Source organism: Hyaloscypha bicolor, assembly GCF_002865645.1.
Source record: "Hyaloscypha bicolor E unplaced genomic scaffold K444scaffold_165, whole genome shotgun sequence".
NCBI classification, from domain to species: Eukaryota; Fungi; Ascomycota; class Leotiomycetes; order Helotiales; family Hyaloscyphaceae; genus Hyaloscypha; species Hyaloscypha bicolor.
In genome coordinates this window covers 1,210,662-1,233,874 of record NW_020194667.1, presented here as the reverse complement: position 1 = coordinate 1,233,874, position 23,213 = coordinate 1,210,662, and the positions used below count along the sequence as shown (strand labels likewise).

The following is a 23,213-nucleotide window of genomic DNA, read 5'->3' as shown; positions in this document are numbered from 1 at the left end:
GGACGTGAGCAATGGCTGCTTTAACCTGAGCAAAACCTGAGCAGAGCCTGAGTAGAGCCAGACCATGATGCAGTCCCAATTGGGAGACCCTTTGCGCCCAGGCTACAGTTTCCTAGCCTACTCGTTACCAGGGGAGCCGTTCCGCTCCTTTATACGGGTTCCTTTAAGAGCCGATTTTAGACCCTTAATAGGATTCTTGTTGTACCAGTGCTCGAAGTATTGATTATAGATTCTTCTTTTCTTCTTTTCTTTTAAGTAAGATATCCTTTATTTTAATTAAGGAGCTAAGAGATATTAACTTATATTTATATAAAAGATTAGTTTAATATAGGTCACGTGAATAAATTCTCACGTATACCTCAAGTAATGTAAAATAATAGTATATCTTACGCTTGATTCTTACTTAGCCTATTAATTACTTCTATACTATTATACGGCACGAGGGCTCTCCTTAAGTACACCTTATATGCCGAACTCAAGTGATTTATGGGGCTTGGCTCCTGTGCTCATTTTCCCCTATCAGCTCTCCGGAGCACTCAACTTTATGTTCCTCACAGAGCGCATACTGTACTTGCGACATATACTATTAGTGAAGAGCTTAACTTTTGCCCACCCCTCTACTTGGGAGCGACTCAAAAAAATCAGAAAATCAGAACTTGCTTCCGAGATTTGTCGACTAACAAGCTAATTGCCTCCGTAAATCCACCAAATCGCCTTCAAGATTATCCGCTTGAATTTTTCAGATCAATCATACTGGTATTGGCCGCCATCCGTACACAGCCGTCATCTTCCTAATATTTGACAGTTTCCAACCCCCATATTCCTTTTGGACATCAGGAAGTTCCTCGATGTCAGTATGCGGCCAATTCTCTTCAGCATCGCGCTCGGCATAAAACTTTATCTGCGTCCTTTGCAAGAAAGAACTGTCCGTAACATCACAGACAACTATCATCTCCTTTAGGTCTGTCATGGCCTTCAATGCTCTCTTTAAAGCCGCCGTCGTCAACTGAAAATCGGCCACGCCGCCAAGATACGCCGAATCAATCGCGACATATTTCAGACGAATTAGCTCAGTTTCTTTCAGAATTCCAAAAAAGCGATTGAGGCCCTCCTCTTCTTCGCTAATATCTAAATAGAGGATATCGAGATCGAAATTGAACAGCACTCTTTCGGGCTGCAGAAATGACCCGAAGCAGCTAGGGTAGAGTGCCTCGACTGCCTGTCTCGATTCCCGACATACGTGGAGCGCAGCCGGAAGCGCGGCGTGCGAGTAGAAGCCATCACAGCAGTCAGACGCGAGGATCTCGACGATGCGGGGTGAAAGACTGAGTCGCCATATAATGAAGCGGATTTCGGGAGGGAGACTCGAGAATAAAGTGAAACGTTGGAGGCCGACGAGCGAGACGACAGCGGTTGATGACATCACGTGATTTGAGCTGGACGAAGAAAATTGTATGAGACTGGTTTTAAAGTTTGTTGGGAGGAGACCAAAATAAATATATGCTAGAGACCGCCAGTTTCATATCTAGCGAGACTTGTTGTGTTAGGCGCGCGTTAAACTGTCAACCACTCACACGTGCAGCACAGGCGCCACTGTCGATCTTTGAGAATGAGAATTCTATTTATAAACGAGCTCCTCGTATGTGTAGCCAATCAAAAAATTCTAGCCGGACTCTCGATTGGGTAAGTCGCGGACTCTAGAATAGCAGTTCTGTTAATAGGGACGCCGTTCCTATGGCTATTGGGGGGTGGGGCGTGCGTTCCTGGTGTGCTGAGCCTGCCGGTGGGTTGAAACTGTCCTGGGCCATTTGCCCCAGGTAAGGTGAGCTCTGAATAAGAATGTGATTGGTCGCTGGACGCGAGAGTGGAGTGGAGAGGGGAGGTCCAGATCGCCCTTCCTTTAGGGCTGAAGTGAAGTCTCAAGACGAAAAACCTTCCTGAAATTTCAACCCAGAGATTTGCCTTATACTTATTTAAGCGGCTTCTATCATTACTAGAAGCATTATCGATGTCAAGTTGACAACCTAGATTTGTCTATCGTGGCAAGGAAAGATATCAGCTGAAAAACTGATTTTGGCAGAAGAAGCATTGACTTACCAACAGCCTCATTATTATGAAAGTGCTGGATCTAATTGTAAGCCAGACCCTCATGTAATAGTAATATCCTGCAATTTGATCCCATCCCAAGACATCCTAGGACAATTTGCACCACATTCGAAAGATCCAATCCGTTCATATGCCAATCCCTCAACAACATGTAACATGCGCCTATATATTCTGTCTTCGCCACGGTTGATGCCTCGATCTTGCGAGATAAGAACACACAATAGTTCTAGCCAGGCAATCAGAACTATTTGTTGGCATCTTGTCAACGGACATTGTGCTGACAATTGACGGTCCTAAAGTTGTCGGCTACAAGACGCATGTCAGCAGTGCTGCGGCTCAAGGTCTGCTCCCTCCTCTCTCTCTCTCTCTCGACCGATCTGCTTGATATCATGCAAGCTTGTATTCAAGACCGTCTGCGAGATATGCATGACATGCGGTGGAAGGGCGGGGAATGTATCATGGTGTCTATTTCGGTGGCGCAATTGGAAGAATTGAATTTGGCATGGCCTATAGTCGTACCTCGCCTTTGGGGTAAGGCTTCTTTTCCTACACTCGCTGAAGTTCTGCGCTGACCTAACAACAAGGAAAAGGACATCAGGTATTCTACGAGGCAGGTGTGGAAAGCACAAATACCCCAAGAAATCCAAGAAATCCAAGCCAAAAGAAAAAATTCATCATCTTGCAAGCTCCAGCCGGGCCGGTGATACAATTGAAGATGCACGCAACAGTGTTTACGAATTGGTTAAGCGGATTGGTTTCGAAGCCAAGGTATTTGATAGAACCATCGGAGATTGGTAAGGGGAATAACGAGCAGATCTCAGACAGAGCTGAGATTATATCTAGGGAACTAAATAGGCTGAGTATCACAAAGGCAATGACATCCAAAGAATCAGAAGCCCCAATTAAAAAATCCGGCACCCAAGACAACAGCGACGCTAGCGGTAGTCATCAGTCCGAAGCTCTTGCCAGCTCCACTGGTTGTGGAGGTAGCGTTAGCAACCGAAGTAGTAGCACTCGATCCTTTGACGACGGAGACAGCAACGTTGGAGGAGTTGGCGCAGGAGCTCCCGGAGAGGGTGGTTGCAGCGCTGCTGAAGGTAATATCGGCACACTGGCCCCGAAGTCAGCAAGACCATATCCGCCACAGACAAGTTTTGTCCAGCTGTGCAAACTGATAGAGACGATGGAGAAGAACGGAAAAGAACATATGGCGGTTATGAAGGCACGGGGGACTAAGCTACGATGCTGGATTCGCTTACGTTGTAGAGTGCGCTTCCCGTCTGCCCGACTGTCACAACTTGGATGCTGGCGTTTTGTCCCTCCGAGATGGCGAGGCCAGCTGGTAGCACTATATGCGGCATACAGAGTGTTCCATTCCCTGTCTCGTTGAGAAGTTGTTGAGTTAAAGATATGTTGAAGGTAGGATAGTTAGTTCCGAGACCTAGATTGACGAAATAATAAGTCCATTGGTGGTGTAAATCGAGATTCAGTGAGCCTCCTGTCAACGGCCAGATTGTGCGATTTGTCGCCGAGGTCTGATTCACATTCGCACCTGAGAACGTCAGAACTATAGGCTTAGAAGTAATACAAATGGTTCTTACATGGATAGATGTATTGGGAAGCTCCAGCTGCGAATGAGTCGCCTCTCATTTCAGGGTACTCAATGCTGAAGTGTGCATTGGCGAAGGAAGCCAGCATAAAGGAAGATGTGAGGATATAGGAAAGCATTGTGAAGAAGTCTGATTTACGTTGAGCACGCTTTTGAAAAGGCTTAGAGTTAAGAACTCTCAGGCGCGTGAGTGCTGGGTCTTGGACCCCATTTTATACTCAACCACCCGCGGCTGAAAAGTTTCTCCTCACTTTGAGAACCCCCATCCCACTCTCTATGCTCTGGATATGAAATCTCCCAGTAGTTTCCTGGTGCTGGCAACCCAGAATCTCTTGATGACAGCTTTTAGCCTCCGCCAGGTAGCCAATCTCAAGAGCCTTTTCTGATGGTATGACAGGTGCAACAGCGTCAAAGCACACATCGTTGCCCTATCACATTGCAGCAAACATCGGACTAGAGTCCCAAGCCGTGTCTCTGGGGAAAATCTGCTCAAGAGGCTTGATGTGCCAATACCACGAGGCTGCAGGGACATCTTGGCAACTCCGATTTTCGAAGGAAGTACGTCTTGGCAATCAAGTAGCGAGTTTAAAACGTGCTCATATTCTCGCAACAACTTGCTCAAGCTTCAAGAAAGGAATTTTGCGAAAGAACTGGCCCGCTGAGAGTAATCTCGCGAGAGTCTTCTCCAATTGAAATAGTGAATCAATTAGAGGTCCTCCCTACAAGCCAATCTTGAGAGCACGCATGGCTGCGGGACGGCCTCTCCGGGGGACTACCGGCTAGAGACAGGCAAGCTTCAAGTACCAGAGTCTAGGAAGTTCGGTGACTTGTCTCTGGAAGTCCAGGAAGCTTGACACATAGATTGACTCCTTGGCTCAACTTCAACTGCCAGCGTTCGTCAATGAAGCTCGATGCTGCTCCACTCTTAGGGTCAAGCTCTTCGGGATCCAATTTGATACACAGAGAGCCCTGAAAAGGATACAGCGTGGAAACTCCTTTGAAACTGTTCACATCTTCCATCTTGAGATACTCTGGACTTTCAGATGATGAGGATGAAGATCTCTCTGGCTAGGTTCGGAAGTGGACGTTGAAGGTTACTAAGCATGACGTTACTGTACTAGAGTACGGCAGGGGCAAGCTCCCCCTGCTCTGCAGGTTTCACTTCACTTTCACTCGAATTCACCCAATTTCTCTTGTACACATCCGTGTACCAACCAACACAAAGCCATGACGACCAAAGACCATTTCAATTGGAAGTTTCACGATCCAGAGTCGAGCACAAAATATGGAGGTATATTCAGAGCCTCCTCCGCCATACCGTGAAGATGACTCCGGGCTCCAGCAAAACAATGCGAACCCCAGTCAATTCCGGATAGCTCGCAAGCCTGTATCTAGACCAATTGGTCCTCCCAGTACGTTGAAAGATGCATATAGCTTCCCGGGACCATCGAGTCGAGCATTGGGGCCAAAGGAAATAAAGAGGGAGTTGGAGGATACAATCCCAGATCTTCCTCCTCGACCAGGGCTGTCGTTGGATACCACCTTGCCAGGCAGTATCACGGATTCTGAGCTCTACCTTATCCCTCTGCAATCGCGTACTGAAACCACTATCTCCTCCGCCTCTACTCCAGGTAGCTCTTTATCTACGAGCAGCTCAATCCCGACAGTAACATCATCATCTGCGAGCTCCTCTCAATCATCCGCCTCGGCCTACGTCCAGAAAGCGTACAAGGAAGCGCGTCACTTCGCTGGTGGTCTGGTATCACATCCATACGAACACACGAAACACTACAGCATACTGCGGCATTCGCACGGGCTGGTTTTCTACCAAGGAAGCAGCACAACTCTCGCGGTCTCCATCTTCGCTGATGCACCGCTCCCGGCGGACCGCACAATTTGGTTACAAAGTAAAGGATGGACTGGCAAGACGGGTATGCGGGCGAAGGCTTTCGTGGGCCGCAATAGTAATTGGCTGAATGTTACACCATCTGCTGAGGTTACGCCGGAACAACTGAAGCCAGACAACGAGCGGGCATGGCAGCGAGATATTGCCAAGTTTCGGAAGAAGGCGGATCGACACGTTAGAGATCATTCACTTCGGGAAACAGTCTTGGCTCGAATTCCGGCAGAAGCTAGAGACGGATATTTCCAGCTGGTCCTTTGCACCAGCGACAAGAAGAAGGTGCTGTGCCCGAGCCCGGTGTTCAGGGTTTTATCAGCATCTACCAGCCCACATTCGATCAAAGGAGCGAGTTTGAGCAGCCTACCTCTCGAGTTAGGGGCTATGGCTTTGGGTACTTATGCCCGGAATACCGTTGGAACTATGGTTTCTCCCATTACATCTGTCGTGCAGAGCCAAGTTCAGCGTTACATGCCATCTTGGACAGCTCGAGAGGCGGTTTCGGCAACATACAAGGTCAGCGGGTCTTCTAAAATGATCGATTCGACTGTCAGCGGTGCTGAGAATCGATATGACCACGTCAGGGACGGATCTTTTTCTGTAGTTGGAGGGGAAGAGATCTCGCTGGATCAAGGCCCAAACGCGCCATATCCTATCCAATTCGTCGGCCGCTGTGATGCACAAAACAATAAGAGTGCTGAGTTCACTATCCCGAAGATCAGCGTATCAAAGGTGTCCGGAAACACATATCACAGATTGCACGGATACTATTTTGGTTGGGCTCGGATCGTTCAAAAAGGGGAGACGGATGGCGAAGATATCTGGCACCAAGCGGTGATCTCTTCCTTGACTCTAGATACATCGCAACTGGTTCGAGCCACCATTGCAGAAGCAAGCAGGAGATTCATCTCAGTTAGTCTCATCTGCGACTACGAAAGCACCCCTCAGGATGGGGCATCCATCGAGGTTCAAGTGACGGGTTTCCTCCGCCCAGATGAGCCTTCCCAACGCGCCATATTGTACAAAGGCCTCCAGGCTGGAGATGAAGCAGCAGCAGAAGCGGCAGTGCTTTCGGAAGTGAACGATATCTCCATGGCCCAGTCAATCTTAGGCCTTCCTGCCTGGAGCCTCGAAGCAGTTCGAGAGAGGAGTGAACAGCAATGGCCGGGTGGATTGGAGAGAGTCAAGAATGGATATGCCAATACGAGGATGGCTGCACAGAGACATATGGATCGAGTTCCGTTGCATAAATTTGGCGTGAGAATGCCGGATGATCAGATGAGGGACAAGGCTATTCTCGCCAATGGATTTTATGTGGTGCGATGACTTTGGCTCCCATTATTTGCCATCTATAAATGCAAATTGTCCGGTTTCTACCATTCAAATTCTCAATCCACCCTCTAAAATTTCTAAGCAGATCTTTGCATTTTGCTCACATGACAATCCTCATCACGACATAATCGCCTCCCACAATTCATTTGGGGCCTGAACAAGAACGAAGTGGTTATACTCTCCCTCGACCCAACACAACCTCATTTTCTTCACCTGCGCCTCCTCCAACCTCGTCAACTCCCCAACCAGCACTGCCGGCCCCTCAAGACAATCAGGAACCGTATGCCTCGTAGCTAGGACTTTAATCTCCTTCACACCAGGCGCATCAAGTATAGCCTTCAACGCCATCCTCGACCACTCCAGCCCCTCGTCATTCTCCTGCGTTCTCGCCTTAATATAAATACCCAAAGGCGCGGGATCCATAATCGAGGAAATAATCTCCATGAACACCTCATCATCGGCCAACGAACTCCGTGGCTGGAACACCACATCCATAGTCGGCACACCCTTCACCACGTCATCTAAAATCGCTTCCGAGTAGTCGTAAATGCCAGTAACTTGTCGAATTGCAGCAACAAACATATCACCTGGCGATAGAGAGTCGAATACAGCTCGAAACGCCAATGTGGCTGCTGACGCCGGGATCCCGAAGCCGAGAGTTGAGGGTCCCTCGAAGACCATTATTTCGCTGATATGCGAGTGGAGTACTTTCTCCTGGGCGTGTTCGAGTTTGCCTTCAGCGAGGAGGTTGTAGGCTGAGAGAAGAGAGCAGACGCCGATGGACCACGTGAGGAGTTTTATTTTTGAGTTGGGGTGCGATAGTAAGCAGAGCTGGGAGCTGTATCCAGCAACGATGGATGCTAGGTCTTGGCCGATGAGAGTCCGGAGTTCCGATTCGGAGGCGTCTGGGTTGGGGAAGGGGGAGGAGCCGTTGTAGCCTCTGGTGCTGTGTGCTAGGGCTCGGGCGTGTGCGGGAACGGAAGAGACCATTTGTTTCCATATTCCTGGGAGTTGGGGTTCGTAAACTTGCACGAAGGAGGAACGGGACTTTCTTACGATGGTTGAATAAAGCTCCGTGGATAAAGATGTAGGTTGTGTACGGTTCATCTGTAGGGGGAGGGCCAGAATCATAGTAAGCGAATCTTGAGTCTGGTGACAGCACCAGTGTGGACTCGGTGAGGTGCGGCATACTTTCACGACAAACCCTAATCGAATCCCCAATGAGGTTCTTGGGATATTTGGAAATTTCGGCCGCAAACGTTGGAGTTAGCTGAAGATCGGGATAGGACGAAGCTTAAACTCCGCTGCCGAAGCACCTCTTAACTCTTACTGGCGGGTATGTTAGCTTTCTTTTGATTGGACCTGTCGTAAAGATCAATTGAATCTCCAGATGCCAGGATAGGAAGGTCCCTCATGAAACAGAAACGAAACCAAACAAAACTATGAGTGGTGGATCACCGGAGAGAATTGAAGAGGTTGGGGAGGACTTGCAGACGCGGATGCACCGACCCCCCCCCCAGTGCCCCACCCAACTTTGAGTCTTGACACGACCTCAAAACACAAGATGTGGGTACCACGATGTTATGGGCAATACATTGTCTAGTAAGCACAAAATAATTCTTGGTCGCTCATCAGAATTCCTCCACTGACTTCGTGTGCAGGCAGTGGGTATAAATCGACACCCAATCAGGGCTTAACGCTTCATGCACTTGCACAACTTGGCCAATCGAGTTGATCCGGGGAAGTACTGCTTGCTTGGGCTTCCAAGAAACCGACTTGGAGACCTTCTACACGGCCTTTCTTTGCACAATGAGTTTTTGCTGCGGCATTGCGAACAGATGCCTTTCTGAATAGCCGCCGGCACGCCGCCCGTCCCGTGCTCCCTAAACGCCCCCCTGAAATGCCCTGCAATGCGGGGAATTCTAACCGCGATCTGAGGTCTGACTACGGAGCCTCCATCTGGATTGATCCAGGGGCAGTATGCACACCACTTCGATATTTCCCGGCCAAACTGTCTCGGCCCCTGAACGAACGAGGGGAGAAAACAGAGACATGCGAACTACTGCAACGACACGAGCTTGAGACATTGCCACTCAAACATTAGACGTCCAACCGTCCAATTGAACCCTTGAGCTCGGGTAGGTGCTGATACCGCAAAGACCGCAATGTCATGGAGCTTCGTGAGGAAAGGCCGGCAGGTAGTTATTGTGTGCACGGCAGGTCAAGACAACAAAGGGATGACGTCCTGCAATCATCGGCCTCAAAATCGGAACGAAGCCAGTTCTTCTCTCCAACTTGTCTTTGTGAATCTGATATCGCCATTCTTGAATCAGTCGCTCAATTCTGAGTCATCTGAATAGATTCACAAGGACACAAAGACTCGAGGAAGGAGCCAATGCCACGACGACGAGCGCCTCGAGCAAAGGTCCCTTCAACCTCGAATACCCAGAAAACACTTCTCCAACATCACCTGCATAGACTGACGACGAGATGCCACCCCCGCTGACTGACAACAAGAAGCTACCCTCTCTAGTCATTGTAGAGAAAGAGCCAGCATCTTCATTTCAGGAACTCTCTCTAGGAGGCGTGATTCCTATCGAAATTCGTATCAATAATCTCACAGTGGCGCTCCCGACCAAGCAGCTAAAGCAACGCAACAGAACTCCGGCATACTTCGAAAACTTCTTCAACTCACAGGCCGTGCAGTCAGACCCGGAACCGGCAGTGGTACCTCCCCCAAAGAAGATACTCGATGGTATTCACGCGGATCTAGCAAGTGGTACCTTGACAGCAATACTTGGAGCAAGCGGAAGTGGAAAGACGTCATTGCTCAACTCTATGTCGCATAGATTCAGCGAGAAGCAGCTCCAAACAAGTGGAACCATTCTCTACAATGGAGACGATCGGTTGAGCAATGTTCGAAGCACTTATGTCATGCAACATGATGTTCTGCTACCAACTCTGACTGTTCGAGAAACACCCCAGTACGCAGCAGAACTACGGCTACCTCCACCAACTTCGGCAGAGGAACGAAAGGCGATCGTGGAAGAAGTGCTTCTGGAACTTGGTCTCAAAGAATGCGCAGATACTCGGATCGGCAACAGCGACTACAAGGGCTGCTCTGGTGGAGAGAAACGACGGACCAGCTTGGCTGTACAGCTTCTTGCCAACCCAAGTGTTCTGTTCCTGGATGAAGTCACAACCGGTCTGGATGCAACAACGGCGCTTCAGCTCGTTGCGACCTTGAAGCAGCTAGCGAGGCAGGGAAGGACGATTGTGGGGACCCTACATCAACCGAGATCTCAGATGTGGGACCTGTTTGATAATGTCTTACTGCTTTCGGGAGGCTCACTTGTCTACGGTGGCTCAAAAGATGTCTGCATCTCCTACTTTGCAGACTTGGGATACCCATTGCCCGCATTTGTCAACCCAAGTGAACACATTATTGACCTTGCAGCAATCGACAGAAGATCTGCGGATGCCGAGGCTGCATCGCAGGTCCGCGTCAAGCTACTGAAAGAAGTATGGAAGAGCGCTTCTCAGACTCCAGAAGATGAGAAGCCCATTGTAGGAGTTGCAACTCGATCTAACCCTTTACGAATAAATCGTTCTTCCTTCCAGCACCAAGTCAGAGTACAGACTGCAAGAACGATAAAGACAGCATGGAGAGATCCGTTCGGTATTTCGTTATTACCGGCTGGGTATTCCTCAATATCGATGAGAGTCTTACTGGAATCCGAAGCCGAGTAGGAGCGCTGTACACAGCATCTGTTCAGCAAGGATTCTTGATCTTGATATTCGAAATCTACCGCCTTGCACAAGAGATTCCGGTCTTCGATCAAGAGCATATCGAAGGAGTTGTCAGCGTATCTTCGTTTCTGGTCAGTCGTCGACTGGCACGCCTGTTCATCGAGGATATCCCAATCCCTCTGATATTCTCGGTCACCTTCTACTTCATGGCTGGGTTTCGCCATCTTGCAAGCCAGTTCTTCACGTTCTTCGCCTTAATACTGCTCATCCATTATTTGTCGGTGACTCTTGCAATGCTCTGTATCGCTATCTCTCGGAGCTTCGCGAGCGCATCCATGGTTGCTAACTTGGTTTTTACTGTCCAAACACTTTGCAGTAAGTCTTTTAGAGATGACATCAAAGCCTCCTTGTTGATTTATGGGAATAGGCGGATTCTTCGTCCAATCCAACCAGCTACCTGTTTACCTTCGCTGGCTCAAAGTAAGTGACCACGAGACTGCTTCCTACTCTCTGACCCTGCTGACCCATCCAGTATATCGCGTACGTGTGGTATGCCAATGGCGCATTCTGTACCAACGAGTTCGTTAGCCACACTCCCAATCCTGTAGGTCAGCTCTATGCTTGTCCATTTCCTGGTGGCTCCTCGAACCCCGAATGCAAGCCTTATACAGGTGTGTTTATCATGGAATCGCTCGGCTTCCCCCACACCTGGACTTATAAGCCGTTCTTGGTTCTAGTATCACTCGTGCTGGCACACTATGGTGGTGCTTTTTTCCTCTTCGCGTACCGAAAAGTTCAAATCGGGGTTGTTCGTACACCAAAGCTACAAACAGAGGTGGCAAAGGGCGAAGATCTGGTCTTGATCCAAGCAGCGGGAAATGCTAGACACATCGAAATCACTCTCAACAAATATGGCCTCAAAGTGCTGAAGCGAGTAGTGCTCGGAGCAAAACCCCCGATAAAGACACTTCTCAATCCCATCAATACCAAATTTAAGGCAGGAAAGCTCAACCCCATCATCGGACCTTCAGGGAGTGGCAAGACGTCTCTGTTAGCCTCATTAGCAAACCGACACCACGAAAGCTTGACAGCAAAATACAGCAGGCAAGGTGCTATGCTATACAATGGCGCAGCTCCATCAGAGGATGTGGTTCGCTCGGTGTCATCCTATGTCTGCCAAGATGACAACGCGTTACTGCCCACGCTTACAGTTCGAGAAACTCTCCACTTCGCAGCCTGTCTGAGACTTCCTACCTGGTTGTCCAAAGAGGACAAGGTTCAACGAGCGGAAACAGTCTTGGAGAAGCTTGGACTGAAGGATTGCGCTGATGCTCTAGTCGGCAGTGATCTGATCAAAGGCATCAGTGGAGGAGAGAAGAGGAGAGTGAGCATCGCTACTCAGATCTTGACGGATCCTCGCGTTTTACTTTTGGACGAACCAACATCAGGATTGGACTCGTTCACAGCTTCCTCTATCATTGAAATGCTCGCAAGCTTGGCCAAAGAGGGAAGAACGATAATTCTCACCATCCATCAGCCAGGCTCCAAGCTCTTCCAACGGTTCGACAACATTCTCCTGCTCGCTCGCGGTGGCTTCCCAGTCTTCTCTGGTAAAGGTGTTGACATGCTGCCTTACTTCTCAAGTGTCGGCTTTCAGTGCTCAAAGAACACGAATCCCACCGATTTTGCACTCGATTTAATTACTGTTGATCTCCAAGCATCCGACAAAGAAGCGCTCAGTAGAGAGAAAGTCGAGGGGCTCATCATTGAATGGCAACGAAGAGAAACGTCCAGTCTTCCTGCGGTGTCATCTTCCGACATCCCGACGCCAGCAGAACTTGGAAGTTTCAAGCGAGCAATGACTCCCTTCGGAGTTGCTCTCCCTCTGCTCATTAAGCGCAGCTTGATCAACTTTCGCCGTGACGGTAATGTGGCAACGGCTCGTATTTCCCAGGTCTTGGGTTATGGGGTGATCGTCTCGCTGTTCTTCGCACCGATTAAGAAAGACTATGACAGTATCCAGTCTCGATTCGGATTCATTCAAGAACTTGTTGGTAAGTATAATGTCTGGGTCTCTATGGATGTTCATTGATAACTCCAGCGATTTACTTCGTCGGCATGCTTCAGAACATAGCTGTTTATCCCGCAGAAAAAAAGGTAGGCTTGCATCCATCTCTCTCTAATATTGCCTTCCACTGACCCGCAAAGATCTTCTACAACGAATATGAGGATCGTTCATACCCACTCCCCGCTTTCTTCCTCTCGTACACGCTTCTTGAAATCCCGTTCGAAATCCTGACATCGCTTCTCTTCTCCATATTCGGCACCTTCGCCGTCGGCTTCCCCCGCACCGCATCCCTCTACTTCGCGATGGCTTTCAACATATTCTGCGTCGTTTCTTGCGGCGAGTCTGTGGGCATAATGTTCAACACTCTCTTCGACCACACCGGGTCGCCATAAACATCACCAGCATCATAATATCGCTCGCCGTACTCATGGCAGGAATTTACAGTCTCGACTTGCCAACCTTCCTTCAGGCATTCAATCATCTGAGCCCGGTGAAGTGGGCTGTCGGAAACCTGGCTCCATATAGCATGCGAGGCTTAACGTTCAGCTGTTCCCCAGATCAGCAGGGCCCAACTGGTCTCTGCCCGATCACAACAGGGGAGCAGGCTCTGCAATTATATAATCTGGACCATGATCCGCAGATGTATCTTGTGGCGTTGGGAGCCTGCACTATCGGATACCGTTTGGCCAGCCTCTTGCTTTTGTGGGCGGTAAAGAGATAATAACAATAATAGAGGAGACCAAGAGGAATTTGGCTCATATGATAAAGACTTTAGCCTTTCGAATACAGTATATTCCCGGATAGCATGGCAATTGCCTCGCAACCGCTGCTGAAATTTAGGGGACTTTAATTAATTGCTTGACCACAAGGGGCATGAACAAACAGCAGCTCTCGTGGCCTCGGTCTCGATTTGATGGAGAAATAGGTTGCAACGACCAGACAAAGGCGTATGGAGACTATCAGGAGACGCAGCCTTGTGAAAGGATGGGGTTCTTCCAAAAGCGAAGCGTGGACCTTACCCCGCTAAAACTTCCACTAAAAGCTTAGCCCGGTCGGCAGGGGCCAGCCTGCAACCGACAAGTTAAAGGGCTGCAGCTGTTATCTCCACGCTCTCCGATTTGTCTCGCCCTCACCGCCATCGCCAACCACCCCAATGGAAGTAGCAAGCGACGTGTGCTTTGCTGGTCCACGTCTCTCTTTCCTTTCGTCCTATTTCTCTCTCTGCCTTCGTGTCTTTCTTCAATTCAATTGAAGCTTTCGCATCTTAATTGACACTTCACTGAGAGCACAACAGCACTCACAGCTCACTCACTAGATGGCAGGCTACCCCACCCCTCCACCAACCTCCTCTCCACCGTCGAAGAACGACACCTCCTACCGAGCTTCCGAGCGAAAAGTTCCAGCTCAAGATAGTTATTTCGAGGAATCTTATAACAGACCCGCCGAAGCGAATGTCTCAGCGCAAGATTCTTATTATCAGGAGTCGTACAGCACGCCCACTGCAACCGTAGAAACAAAGCTGCCAGCACAAGAATCTTATTACCGCGAACCATACACGCCCGCCGAGTCTGCGAAGCCAAAGCTCCCAGCACAAGAAACCTACTTCCATCAATCGTACTCTACTCCTGCCAGTCCAAACCACTGGGACCCCTCCTCGAAACCCGTGCCTGCAAACAACATAAACGCCGCCTCAACCGTCCACTTCGATACTCTCCCTCCCCGCCGAAAATCCTCTCCAATCCAATCCTACGGACCACATCAAAAGCCATACAATGGCTCCTACGACCCCTTTCCTCGTCCATCCTCCACAGGTGTCTCTCCAAATACCTCCCCTAGCAAGTATCCCTTCCCTCCACCACGAAGGTCCTCTCGAACACCGCCTCGACCCTTACACTCCTCCCCATTGAACCCAATACCATCACCTTATAGTGCATCTCGCCCACAACCCCGCCCAGGTCTCCTGAAGCGGATAACAGTGAAGATAGAGCAATGGATCCGCTCATTTATGAAATGGTCGTCTAAGAACCCGATAAAAGCGGGCTTGTTGACGTTTATACCAGCCCTTGCGGTGGCGGGGGTTGCAAGAGCTGCTGCTGGGATTGGGAAACTGTTTGCTGGTGAGGCGGGAGGGTTAGGGCAAGCGGCGAGGTTGAAAGCGGCGGAGAAAAAGGCGAAGGAGTGGGGGTATGGTCTTGATGAGTTTGTAGGGTTTGCTGGGGCAAAGACGCCACACCCTATGGGTGGGGTGTTGAAAACAGTGCAGATGCTGGCGTAAGTTTCCTCCTCCCATTCTAACTGTACCGTCCTGAACCACTTGATGGGCGTGGACAGGAATGAAGCAGCGGTATGGAAACCTGGAAACTTCTGCTAACGCCCAAACAGGAACCATTACTGCAAACTCACACCCTCGCCAATCCCTCGACTGGTCAGTATCCTCCTTGAACTCTACTTCCTCGACGTAGGGAAGTCAAAAATCTAGGCTACCATTCTCTATATATTTATAAATACTGTACAAACCAGTCCACATACAAATACCGACAAACCAATGTACCAAATACCGAATCAATCACCTGGCATAGCCATCCTTGTATATCTCGCAACCAGTTTCTCTATTTGTTTTAGCATATCTTGCATCCGGTAGGGTTTTGTTGTCACGTCGTCCTGTCTCTTGTCAGCACCGCAGCTCCTTTTACAAGGTGGAAAAGACTAACCATCCCAGCATTCATGGACATCATAATCTGATCCTTCCTCGCATTCGCAGTAACGGCAATAACAGGCACATGGCCCCTAATCAACCCAATACGTTGCAACTCCCTAATTCGCTTAACACACGTAATCCCATCCATAACTGGCATCTCCAAATCCATCAACACAACACTCAATCTCTCTCCGCCACCCTCCTCTGACCAAAACTCCGAGCCCCTAATAAACTCCAACGCCTCCTCGCCATGATTCGCTACACTAACAAAATGCCCCGATTTTCTCAGTTGCTTACTAACAACCTTCTGATTCACAAGATTATCCTCCACAACAAGTATATGCAGCGCTGGCGACAGAGGCGTCACATTCTCAAGCTGAATATTCGGCATCTTCATCCCATTCTGCAGCGCCGATATCTCAACCGCGCACGCCTCTCTCAGCGCATCCTCCCTCACTAGCAATTGTAAATCTGTCTTCTCTTGAATTTCCTCAGGCGCGGTAGTCCGTCGTGTCTTGACGTAGAACTGAAAGATACTCCCTTTACCAGCTTGCGAGGCAACGCCGATCTCACCGCCTTGCATCTCGACTAGTTGTCGACTAATGAAGAGTCCCAACCCCGAACCTCCGTAGGTTTGGTGCGTCTTTGGAGAAGCTTGCGCGAAGAGATGGAAAAGATTCTTGATCTCGGATTCGACCAGGCCGCGGCCTGTGTCGGTTACTGTTATACAGATGTAGATGATCTCACCGTCGCCCCATTCGGGCTTCGTTGTTTGGTCTGGAGATGTGCTGTTCTTGCGGACATATTGCACGCCGAAGGAGTTACTCATGGAGGGCTTGTCGAGGGAGGCACCCATGGTTATTTTGATGTGACGGTGGGGTTCTGTGCGCGTGAATTTTATTGCGTTTGCTAGGACTAATTAGCACCACCAATATCAAAGAAGCTGGGGGGAGCTGAGAGTCACTAGGCCTTCTTCTCAGATGAGATAGCTCTCGTAGAGAAAGGGGGAGATCAGGGGGGGAGTAAGCCTTACTCATCAGATTTATGAGCACCTGCAGCACTCTGCTCGGATCAAGCAGAGTCCACTGAACCTGCAAGGTCTCCAGGGACGGCTCTTCAGTGACCTCACGTTTCGTTTCCGCCCTTTTCAATTCAGCTTCAAACATCTTTAATGCACTTCGAACGAGATGGATTGGCTGTGACGGCTCGGGCGAGACAAGAAGGAGATTCGAGTCAAGTCTTGAGAGCGTCAAGATGTCATCGATGATTCGTTTTTGGTGCATCGCACAGTAGATTATGGTATCTGCGGCTTCGATTGTTTCGTCTAACAAATGCAAAGGCTTTGAGATCTCGGAGTTGTGCTCCAAATGAGGATTTCTAGTTCCGTTGAGAACTCCACCCATCCTGGTTGCTGTTCGGAGTTCGTTCAGTGAAGTGATGATTGCATCAGCGCAGCCGATGAGGGCTGATAATGGATTTCTCATCTCGTGTCTGTTTATTAGTCTTAGCAGCTCATATATCTTTGAATCCAAGTTGTGGTGATTAAGACGAAAAGGAAAGAAAGTAGAGCAATTCAAGAAACAAGGTATCCAGACTTTCTATCGCTTTCGTGGGAATAATGACGCTCAATCTCCAAATGTCAATACGACGTTCGACCGACAAGAGCTGGAACATTAAACCCTGAAATCTCCATCGATTCGGGCCGCTCAAAAGTTGAATCTCAGTTTATCGAGAAGAATAGAGTGAATTCCTATGCTCAGATCTGAATCTGGTGGGAAGTATGAAAGAAAGCTTCACTTACGATGTCATGTCAATGAATCTTTCTTGCTGCCTCTTCATCTCAATAGCTTGATCCATCTTTTTTCTCAACTGGAGTTCAGACCACTTCAAACCAGACACATCCGTAATGCAGCTCATCACTGTGGTAACCTCACCAAATTCGTCAAGATCTGGATGCATTGCAAGTAGTATATGCGTCTCAGAATATTGCGCCTCTCCATTTATATCGGGGTCCGGTGCTTGCCAGCGTCTCTTGAGCCGTGTCTGCATGGTCACTGACTTTTTTCGTGAAATCATTCGCTCCCAACCTTCATTAACGTGATCTGGTTCTCCTTCGCAAAGGACGGCAGGCCAGCTGACTGCCGAGGACCCGACCTCCAGCTGAGTCAACTCCAACCAGAGATCGTTAGCTGACAAGGCGAGGCCTTCCGGTGTGAGAATTCCCAGCCCAATAGGTGCTCGTGTTGCAAATCTTGCAAATTTTGTCTCTGCCTCTGAAACTTCACGGTAAAGCCGATCTCTTGCCAAAGCCTCTTCTGTGGATATTTGTTGTCGTCTCTGCACCTCCTCGCGAAGAATCACTGCTGAAAGTTCCGGTATAGTTACTTGCTGAGTCAGCAGATGAACAAATCCCCGATAGTCGTCATCGTAAGGCCTTCGTGGATTCAGGGCAATAATCAAGAAAGCCAGGACATTCTTCGAATCCGCTGGTATGATTGGGCAAACAACAACTTGAGTGGCCGGAACCCCGTGACCCCTCCACTCTATTCTCCCGAACATGTCCTTCAATTTATCGTCGACTTGCACCACGACTGGTGTCATCTCCTTGATGGCTTTCTTGAGTGGAGAAACGAGCCAAGTGTCGTCATTGCCCAGATCAAGACTCTCAGCAGCCAACTCATGGTCGACAGGGATGCCAATTAAACTCTCAAGAATGCAAATTGTCGATGCCTGACCGTTGGTCTCGTTGAGATTAGGACATTTAGATCTCTTCGAAGCGAGCTTCTGGTCTGCAACTGAATACAGAAGAGCCAGAGGGATGTCTTTGTCTGCACCTTCAATGCCGAGAATGATTCGACGCCACAGGTCTTTGATACTTTCCGAACCCGATAGTTGACGACTGAGGGATCTAACGATCTTTAATCTTCGATCTGAAAGAACTTCTCGAGTAACCTCCACAACGGTAGCGTGGGATCCGACTACCCAACCTTCATGACCAATAATCGGCACAAACTTCCAGCTGAAGAAGGTTTCTTCAAAAAATCCGTGTCTAAACAGGAGAAGAAATGCATTTGCTTCAACTACAGTTTTTGCTGTTTCCCGTTGATTCGCCAAGAGCCTCTCGAAATGGTCCCAAATCTCGGCGAATTCAATTTTGGGATCCTGGCCTTGAAGGGCGGGGTGTTTTCGTCCAATGAGTTGGGTATACGGCTCATTGTAGATAATCGTGGCATTATCTCCCCAGTACACGACTGTTCAAGATCAGCACAGCCATTTTCGAACAGCAAATTCCGGGGCAGTAGGTTCTCCCTTGGTCGCCAGGTACGATTCAAGTCTGGGAGGAGAAGTGAAAGAAAATTAGTGCAAGAACACTCACCAGCGGGAGAAGGATCTTGCACCACCAGCAGCACCATCTGTCTCAATTGGGCAGGCCAATGCTTCATTGGTCCTAACGGAGACTTCTCCCAATCCAGATCCACGATGAACTTTTGGAAAGGGGTGATACTGTCGGGTCGAGGTTCCGAGATCCAATCGAAGATCTTCCTCCTCGGGTTGTCTTTTCGAGCACGTGCCACCTCTTTACCGTCCATGTTGGGCAGTTGTGTGGCCGGGAATGAGCTGGGAGCTGGGAGTGGAGGAACGGCCATCCCGCGAGACCTCTTCAATAATCTGGTGCTCGTGTTCAACTCCGCTCGGTATCGACATATTCCTCCCGATCACGTTCTCCGGCGTTGCGGTCCTTGTTGCCTTGTTGCCTTGTTGCCTTGTTACTTTATCCAGGGCGGAGCAGTCTCCGTTAGCGACATTTGAGGCTGAGCACAGAACAGTCCACGCTCGATCAGCTGCAGCTACTGTACTTGGCCGTTGCCTTCGATGGCCCGAAGGCTGCAGAATAAAAGGCTGTCCTCTTGAAGGAGCCGTAGGTGTAGGTGTAGGTGTAGGTGTAAGTGTAGGTAGGAAGTCGGAGCGAGCAAGATGTTTGTCCAAATGCCAAATTCCAGAGGACGGGACTCAGAGCCGCCAATGACGAAAAGGCGAGTCGAGAGTTTCTTCAGCAGGGATGCCCGATGCTGCCTCCTTGGCATCGCCGATCCTTTTAGCGCCACCTCGCCAATCTTGCCCGAAACAGAAAGGGGCGTCCTAGCCGGCCAGCGACGGGAACCTACGCTGCGTACTGTAGGTAGGATAGGAATGTGGGAAGCTCAATCTTAGCCTTCAAAGTTCCAGCATGGCTTGATCCAGCATCAACTCGAATTCCTTCCTCCGAGGTAAGTAGAGGTATGCAGCCAGCTGGGGTTTGGAGACCGTTTGGTCTCAACAAACGACTCCTAAAAAGCAGATGAAACCAAAGAGTGAGGAACCCTTAATATGATGGGTTAAATACCGCACCACAGTCTTCTAGTGATGCCAGAGGATGAGAGGTTAAGGAGCCTTGGTCGTAAATATAGAACATGGTAATGAAATGTGTTGTCCGAAGATCCCCAACCGCGCGGACTTGAGGCTATGGTTCATCTCGGGGATTGCAATCCAGAAGCAGTTTCGAGAGTTTCAGCAAACCAAACGCTTCATTTGTGCCCTGGCAATTGCAAATGCCCCAAAAGCGCCAACATAGCAGCAGCCAGTAAACACAATCAGTCCCCAGTACTGGCCTCCATCCCTCTCTATAATCTCCCCCGCAATTGGAACGCCAGTCAAGCACCCAACGCTCACAATCGTGTAGCACGTTGCATAATATTGGCCGTAGTCTCTCGTCTCACACAATTGCCCGACGCAGACCGGGGTCAATGAGATATTACTCCCACTTGCAAATCCAAACACCACTACAAACACCACAATGCCTGCTGTCTGGCCGCCGAATGGGAGCCAGATTGTGAATACCGAGATAATTGTCAGTAATATACAGACAATGGAGCAATTGAATCGACCGAGGGTGTCCGAATAAAGCCCAGGCAGCCAACGGCCGAAAACCGAGCTTGCATTCAGGATTGGGAGTATTTGATATGCAAAGGCTTAGCTGAATCCTTGTTGGATTGCATACATTGTGATATAAGTCAGCGGGACAAATAGAGCCCACTCAATGAGGAAGCTTCCAAGGACAGTCATTGCGAATGTTGGTTGTGAGAGAATTCTAAAGTCGGGATGTGGAGACTTGGCGGCGAGGGATCGTGGGAGATTGGATTTGATGAGGAGGTTGGCGATGATGCAGAGGAATAGGATAATGAAGCCCATAACGCGCGTTGCCCAGGCGAACCCGACCTTTGGGATCGAAGACTGCAGGAGTAATGGGAACACGATTCCGCCAAAGGCACATCCCGTTGCTGCTATTCCAGTTGCATTGCCCCGGCGGCGATTGAAGAAATGGCCAATAGCTGCAATGGAAGGAGTGAAGAGTAGAGAGGCTCCAATTCCACCATTAATACCAAAAACGGCAATGAAATGCCAATATTCTAAACAGGTCAGTTCAGAGGGATTGTTCACACGGATCAGAGACAATGACCTTTGCAAACCGCGAGCAAGAACATGGAAGCTACAACGCAAACGCTTCCGGGGAGAACAAGCCAACGAGGTCCATAGACATCGAATATCGGTCCAATGCAGATGCCGCAAGCAAACGCAAGGAAGACATATACCGAGAAAATCCAACCAATTTGACTTGCATCATAGGATGAGAGCTGGTCTTGAGATGTATAGGCCTGAAAGATGGCCAACGTGTTGGCGATGCCGAGGGAGGCGAAGAGAGCACACCAGGAGCCTAGGACAACGAGCCATGCCTGAAGGCCGCCCTCGGGGTAAATGTACTCTATAGTCGTGGGACATTCATCCCGCATTGGTAGCTCCAGTTCTGGAGACAGCCCTTCTGAGGAGTCAATGTTACCTGACGCATTTTCCAGGGATTTCTCGTTAAGTCTTATATGGGACGTCGGAGGGATAGTGGAACTCCGGCCACCTGAGTTCCTGATCTCGTTGTTCATATGCCAGTGTGGAAGAGAGGTGCTTGGATTGAGAGCGGAATCTCGATGGCATCTGAAGAGGAAGAAAACAAGTGATTGCGAAGCCAAAAAAAAATTCATATTTTCTTATTGAATATTGGGAAAGCACTGATCAAATCGCCGAGAATGGGGGTTGCATTTCAGACTAAAATGCATTGTACTGTACCTACCAATATCTGCGGTGGGGCGGACACTAAGCGATCGCTCCCCACGATGCAGAGGGAATTGCATGAGATGAAAGGAAATGCAAAGAATATGTCTCGTAGTAAGGACCAAAGGGTTTTGCGAGGACATCAGGATTTGGAAAGATATCTGAAGGCGGAAGTACTTTTCCGGAAGGTCAGTTGTTCCGTCATCCGTTTGGGTTAGCGTGATTTAACACAAAAATTCCCCGGAATGAAATCTCCTTCAAACATAACGCATTCGAAACTTCACCAACTTCTGTATTATCCCTTGATTGGACAACTCGTTGTCGATAATAAAGATTACTCATTGGTCACATATGGGTGCTGAATCGATCCCCATGGATCTCATCTAGATCAAGTAGGAACTTCTTTTCCAGACGCGTTTTACCAATCATAACAGGGGCTCACAAATTATCTTCTGTGCTTCCTACAGTCCTTAGCTTCGTCGTTGCTGTATATGCCTTCTTCGTTCAGTCTTCCTGCTTGGCACGGTCTCTCGCAGTCGCTCTCCCAAAATCACAGCCCATATACAAATCAGTGGGGCGTCAACCAGGAGTGGAGGGCCGCTGATCACTGTTGCGGTCATGCGCTGGCAGAAGAAACACTGCCCTCGGGCGGGATCCACAGACTGCTTTAGGGACTGCCAGGACATCATTTCCGAGGTGTGTAGAGCATAGTGCCATTAGAGGAGCATGGTTGGGAGAAACAACCCAACTAATTTGCTTAATGCATTTGGGCAGATAGGTGAAACCTCGCACTAGGACAACGATTTTGAATTCGGAACTTCAGATCATTTAATGGCAAGTGCTATCATGTTAGGTCTTTGCCGTTTCTGCTGAATATTATGTATCCTACATAGTACAGTTCTCACAAACTTGCATTTTCTCATAGCACAAAGAAACATGGATTGACAGTCCGTGACTGCAACAGCTTGTTCAGAACGCTCTTTCTCGATCCTCCACTCTAAAGTCAACGCGAGCCTCTTGTCTCGCGCGAGTTTCCGACTGCAACTTTCCACTTCCACTACGTATCATACTTCTCGTTGACCGAAGTCTCCAAAGGCCATACAGAGCTGCCACATCGAAGACATGCTGATTGAATACGCAGTTTTGTCGACAATTGACTTTAACTGATCGCGCTCAGAGAATCATGTTGGTACTTCAACATTGCCTATTATGTACAAATAGGGAATATGTCCTCGGGCTCGATGGAGGTTAATTGTCTTGCCGAGTTTCGAAAGGTCGATGGTACCCAAGAACACTTTCTGATCCGCATTCTTGGCTTTGGCGTAGCAATCGAAGGAGTTGTCGTATCGTGGGATCTCTATCTTCTGGTACGGCACCGATTGTTCTATTATCGCTATTAGCATTAGCTCGTGCCTGAAGGAGAAGCATGCACTACCTTCCGCCTGGATACTAGCAACGGAGTCTTTGAAGAATTTTTGCTTAACAGGATCGAACACAATGGCAGTATCTTCATTCCAGTGAATCAATAAACTGCCACGAGAACGGAGGGACGGTCTGTTTGACCGCTTCGCATCACCGAAGAGTGTCCACTTCATTATGACAAGCTTGT

General features: G+C 49.0%; 9 protein-coding genes across 9 annotated transcripts; 3 read left to right on the top strand and 6 right to left on the bottom strand.

The window, feature by feature from the left end:
* Positions 1-391: 391 nt before the first annotated feature.
* On the bottom strand, positions 392-1,478 carry K444DRAFT_619608 (uncharacterized protein). The gene has a single exon (XM_024881546.1). It carries the CDS (start codon positions 1,421-1,423, stop codon positions 749-751), a length of 675 nt encoding a protein of 224 aa, XP_024729820.1. The 5' UTR covers positions 1,424-1,478; the 3' UTR covers positions 392-748.
* Positions 1,479-2,725: 1,247 nt separating this feature from the next.
* Positions 2,726-4,149, bottom strand: K444DRAFT_619607 (uncharacterized protein). The gene is made up of 3 exons (XM_024881545.1): positions 3,708-4,149; positions 3,366-3,658; positions 2,726-3,217 (listed from the first exon to the last, which is right to left on the bottom strand). The coding sequence occupies exons 1-3, from the start codon at positions 3,832-3,834 to the stop codon at positions 2,996-2,998; spliced, it is 642 nt and encodes a 213-aa protein (XP_024729819.1). The 5' UTR covers positions 3,835-4,149; the 3' UTR covers positions 2,726-2,995.
* An 851-nt stretch (positions 4,150-5,000) lies between these two features.
* On the top strand, positions 5,001-6,002 carry K444DRAFT_510478 (uncharacterized protein; the record flags this gene model as incomplete). Its single annotated transcript, XM_024873437.1, has 1 exon — positions 5,001-6,002. A coding segment is annotated over one exon (1,002 nt), but the record flags the coding sequence as incomplete, so codon positions are not given.
* A 1,000-nt stretch (positions 6,003-7,002) lies between these two features.
* On the bottom strand, positions 7,003-8,261 carry K444DRAFT_194028 (uncharacterized protein). The gene is made up of 2 exons (XM_024870953.1): positions 8,004-8,261; positions 7,003-7,951 (listed from the first exon to the last, which is right to left on the bottom strand). The coding sequence occupies exons 1-2, from the start codon at positions 8,134-8,136 to the stop codon at positions 7,065-7,067; spliced, it is 1,020 nt and encodes a 339-aa protein (XP_024729817.1). The 5' UTR covers positions 8,137-8,261; the 3' UTR covers positions 7,003-7,064.
* Positions 8,262-9,437: 1,176 nt separating this feature from the next.
* Positions 9,438-13,157, top strand: K444DRAFT_635842 (P-loop containing nucleoside triphosphate hydrolase protein; the record flags this gene model as incomplete). The annotated part of the gene is made up of 6 exons (XM_024883922.1): positions 9,438-10,648; positions 10,690-11,072; positions 11,125-11,177; positions 11,230-12,751; positions 12,847-12,854; positions 12,906-13,157. 6 exons carry the CDS (start codon positions 9,438-9,440, stop codon positions 13,155-13,157), a joined length of 3,429 nt encoding a protein of 1,142 aa, XP_024729816.1.
* Positions 13,158-13,885: 728 nt separating this feature from the next.
* On the top strand, positions 13,886-15,439 carry K444DRAFT_193948 (uncharacterized protein). Its single transcript, XM_024870951.1, has one exon. The coding sequence runs from the start codon at positions 14,081-14,083 to the stop codon at positions 15,038-15,040; it is 960 nt and encodes a 319-aa protein (XP_024729815.1). The 5' UTR covers positions 13,886-14,080; the 3' UTR covers positions 15,041-15,439.
* Positions 15,184-19,210, bottom strand: K444DRAFT_193977 (putative histidine kinase M2QJp). The gene is made up of 5 exons (XM_024870952.1): positions 18,840-19,210; positions 17,265-18,714; positions 16,497-16,954; positions 15,477-16,372; positions 15,184-15,426 (listed from the first exon to the last, which is right to left on the bottom strand). Exons 1-5 carry the CDS (start codon positions 19,108-19,110, stop codon positions 15,328-15,330), a joined length of 3,174 nt encoding a protein of 1,057 aa, XP_024729814.1. The 5' UTR covers positions 19,111-19,210; the 3' UTR covers positions 15,184-15,327.
* An 801-nt stretch (positions 19,211-20,011) lies between these two features.
* Positions 20,012-21,291, bottom strand: K444DRAFT_647023 (MFS general substrate transporter; the record flags this gene model as incomplete). Its single annotated transcript, XM_024885278.1, has 3 exons — positions 20,012-20,435; positions 20,502-20,910; positions 20,961-21,291. 3 exons carry the CDS (start codon positions 21,289-21,291, stop codon positions 20,012-20,014), a joined length of 1,164 nt encoding a protein of 387 aa, XP_024729813.1.
* Positions 21,292-22,785: 1,494 nt separating this feature from the next.
* Positions 22,786-23,199, bottom strand: K444DRAFT_635837 (uncharacterized protein; the record flags this gene model as incomplete). Its single annotated transcript, XM_024883921.1, has 2 exons — positions 22,786-22,988; positions 23,040-23,199. 2 exons carry the CDS (start codon positions 23,197-23,199, stop codon positions 22,786-22,788), a joined length of 363 nt encoding a protein of 120 aa, XP_024729812.1.
* Between the last annotated feature and the right edge of the window lie 14 nt (positions 23,200-23,213).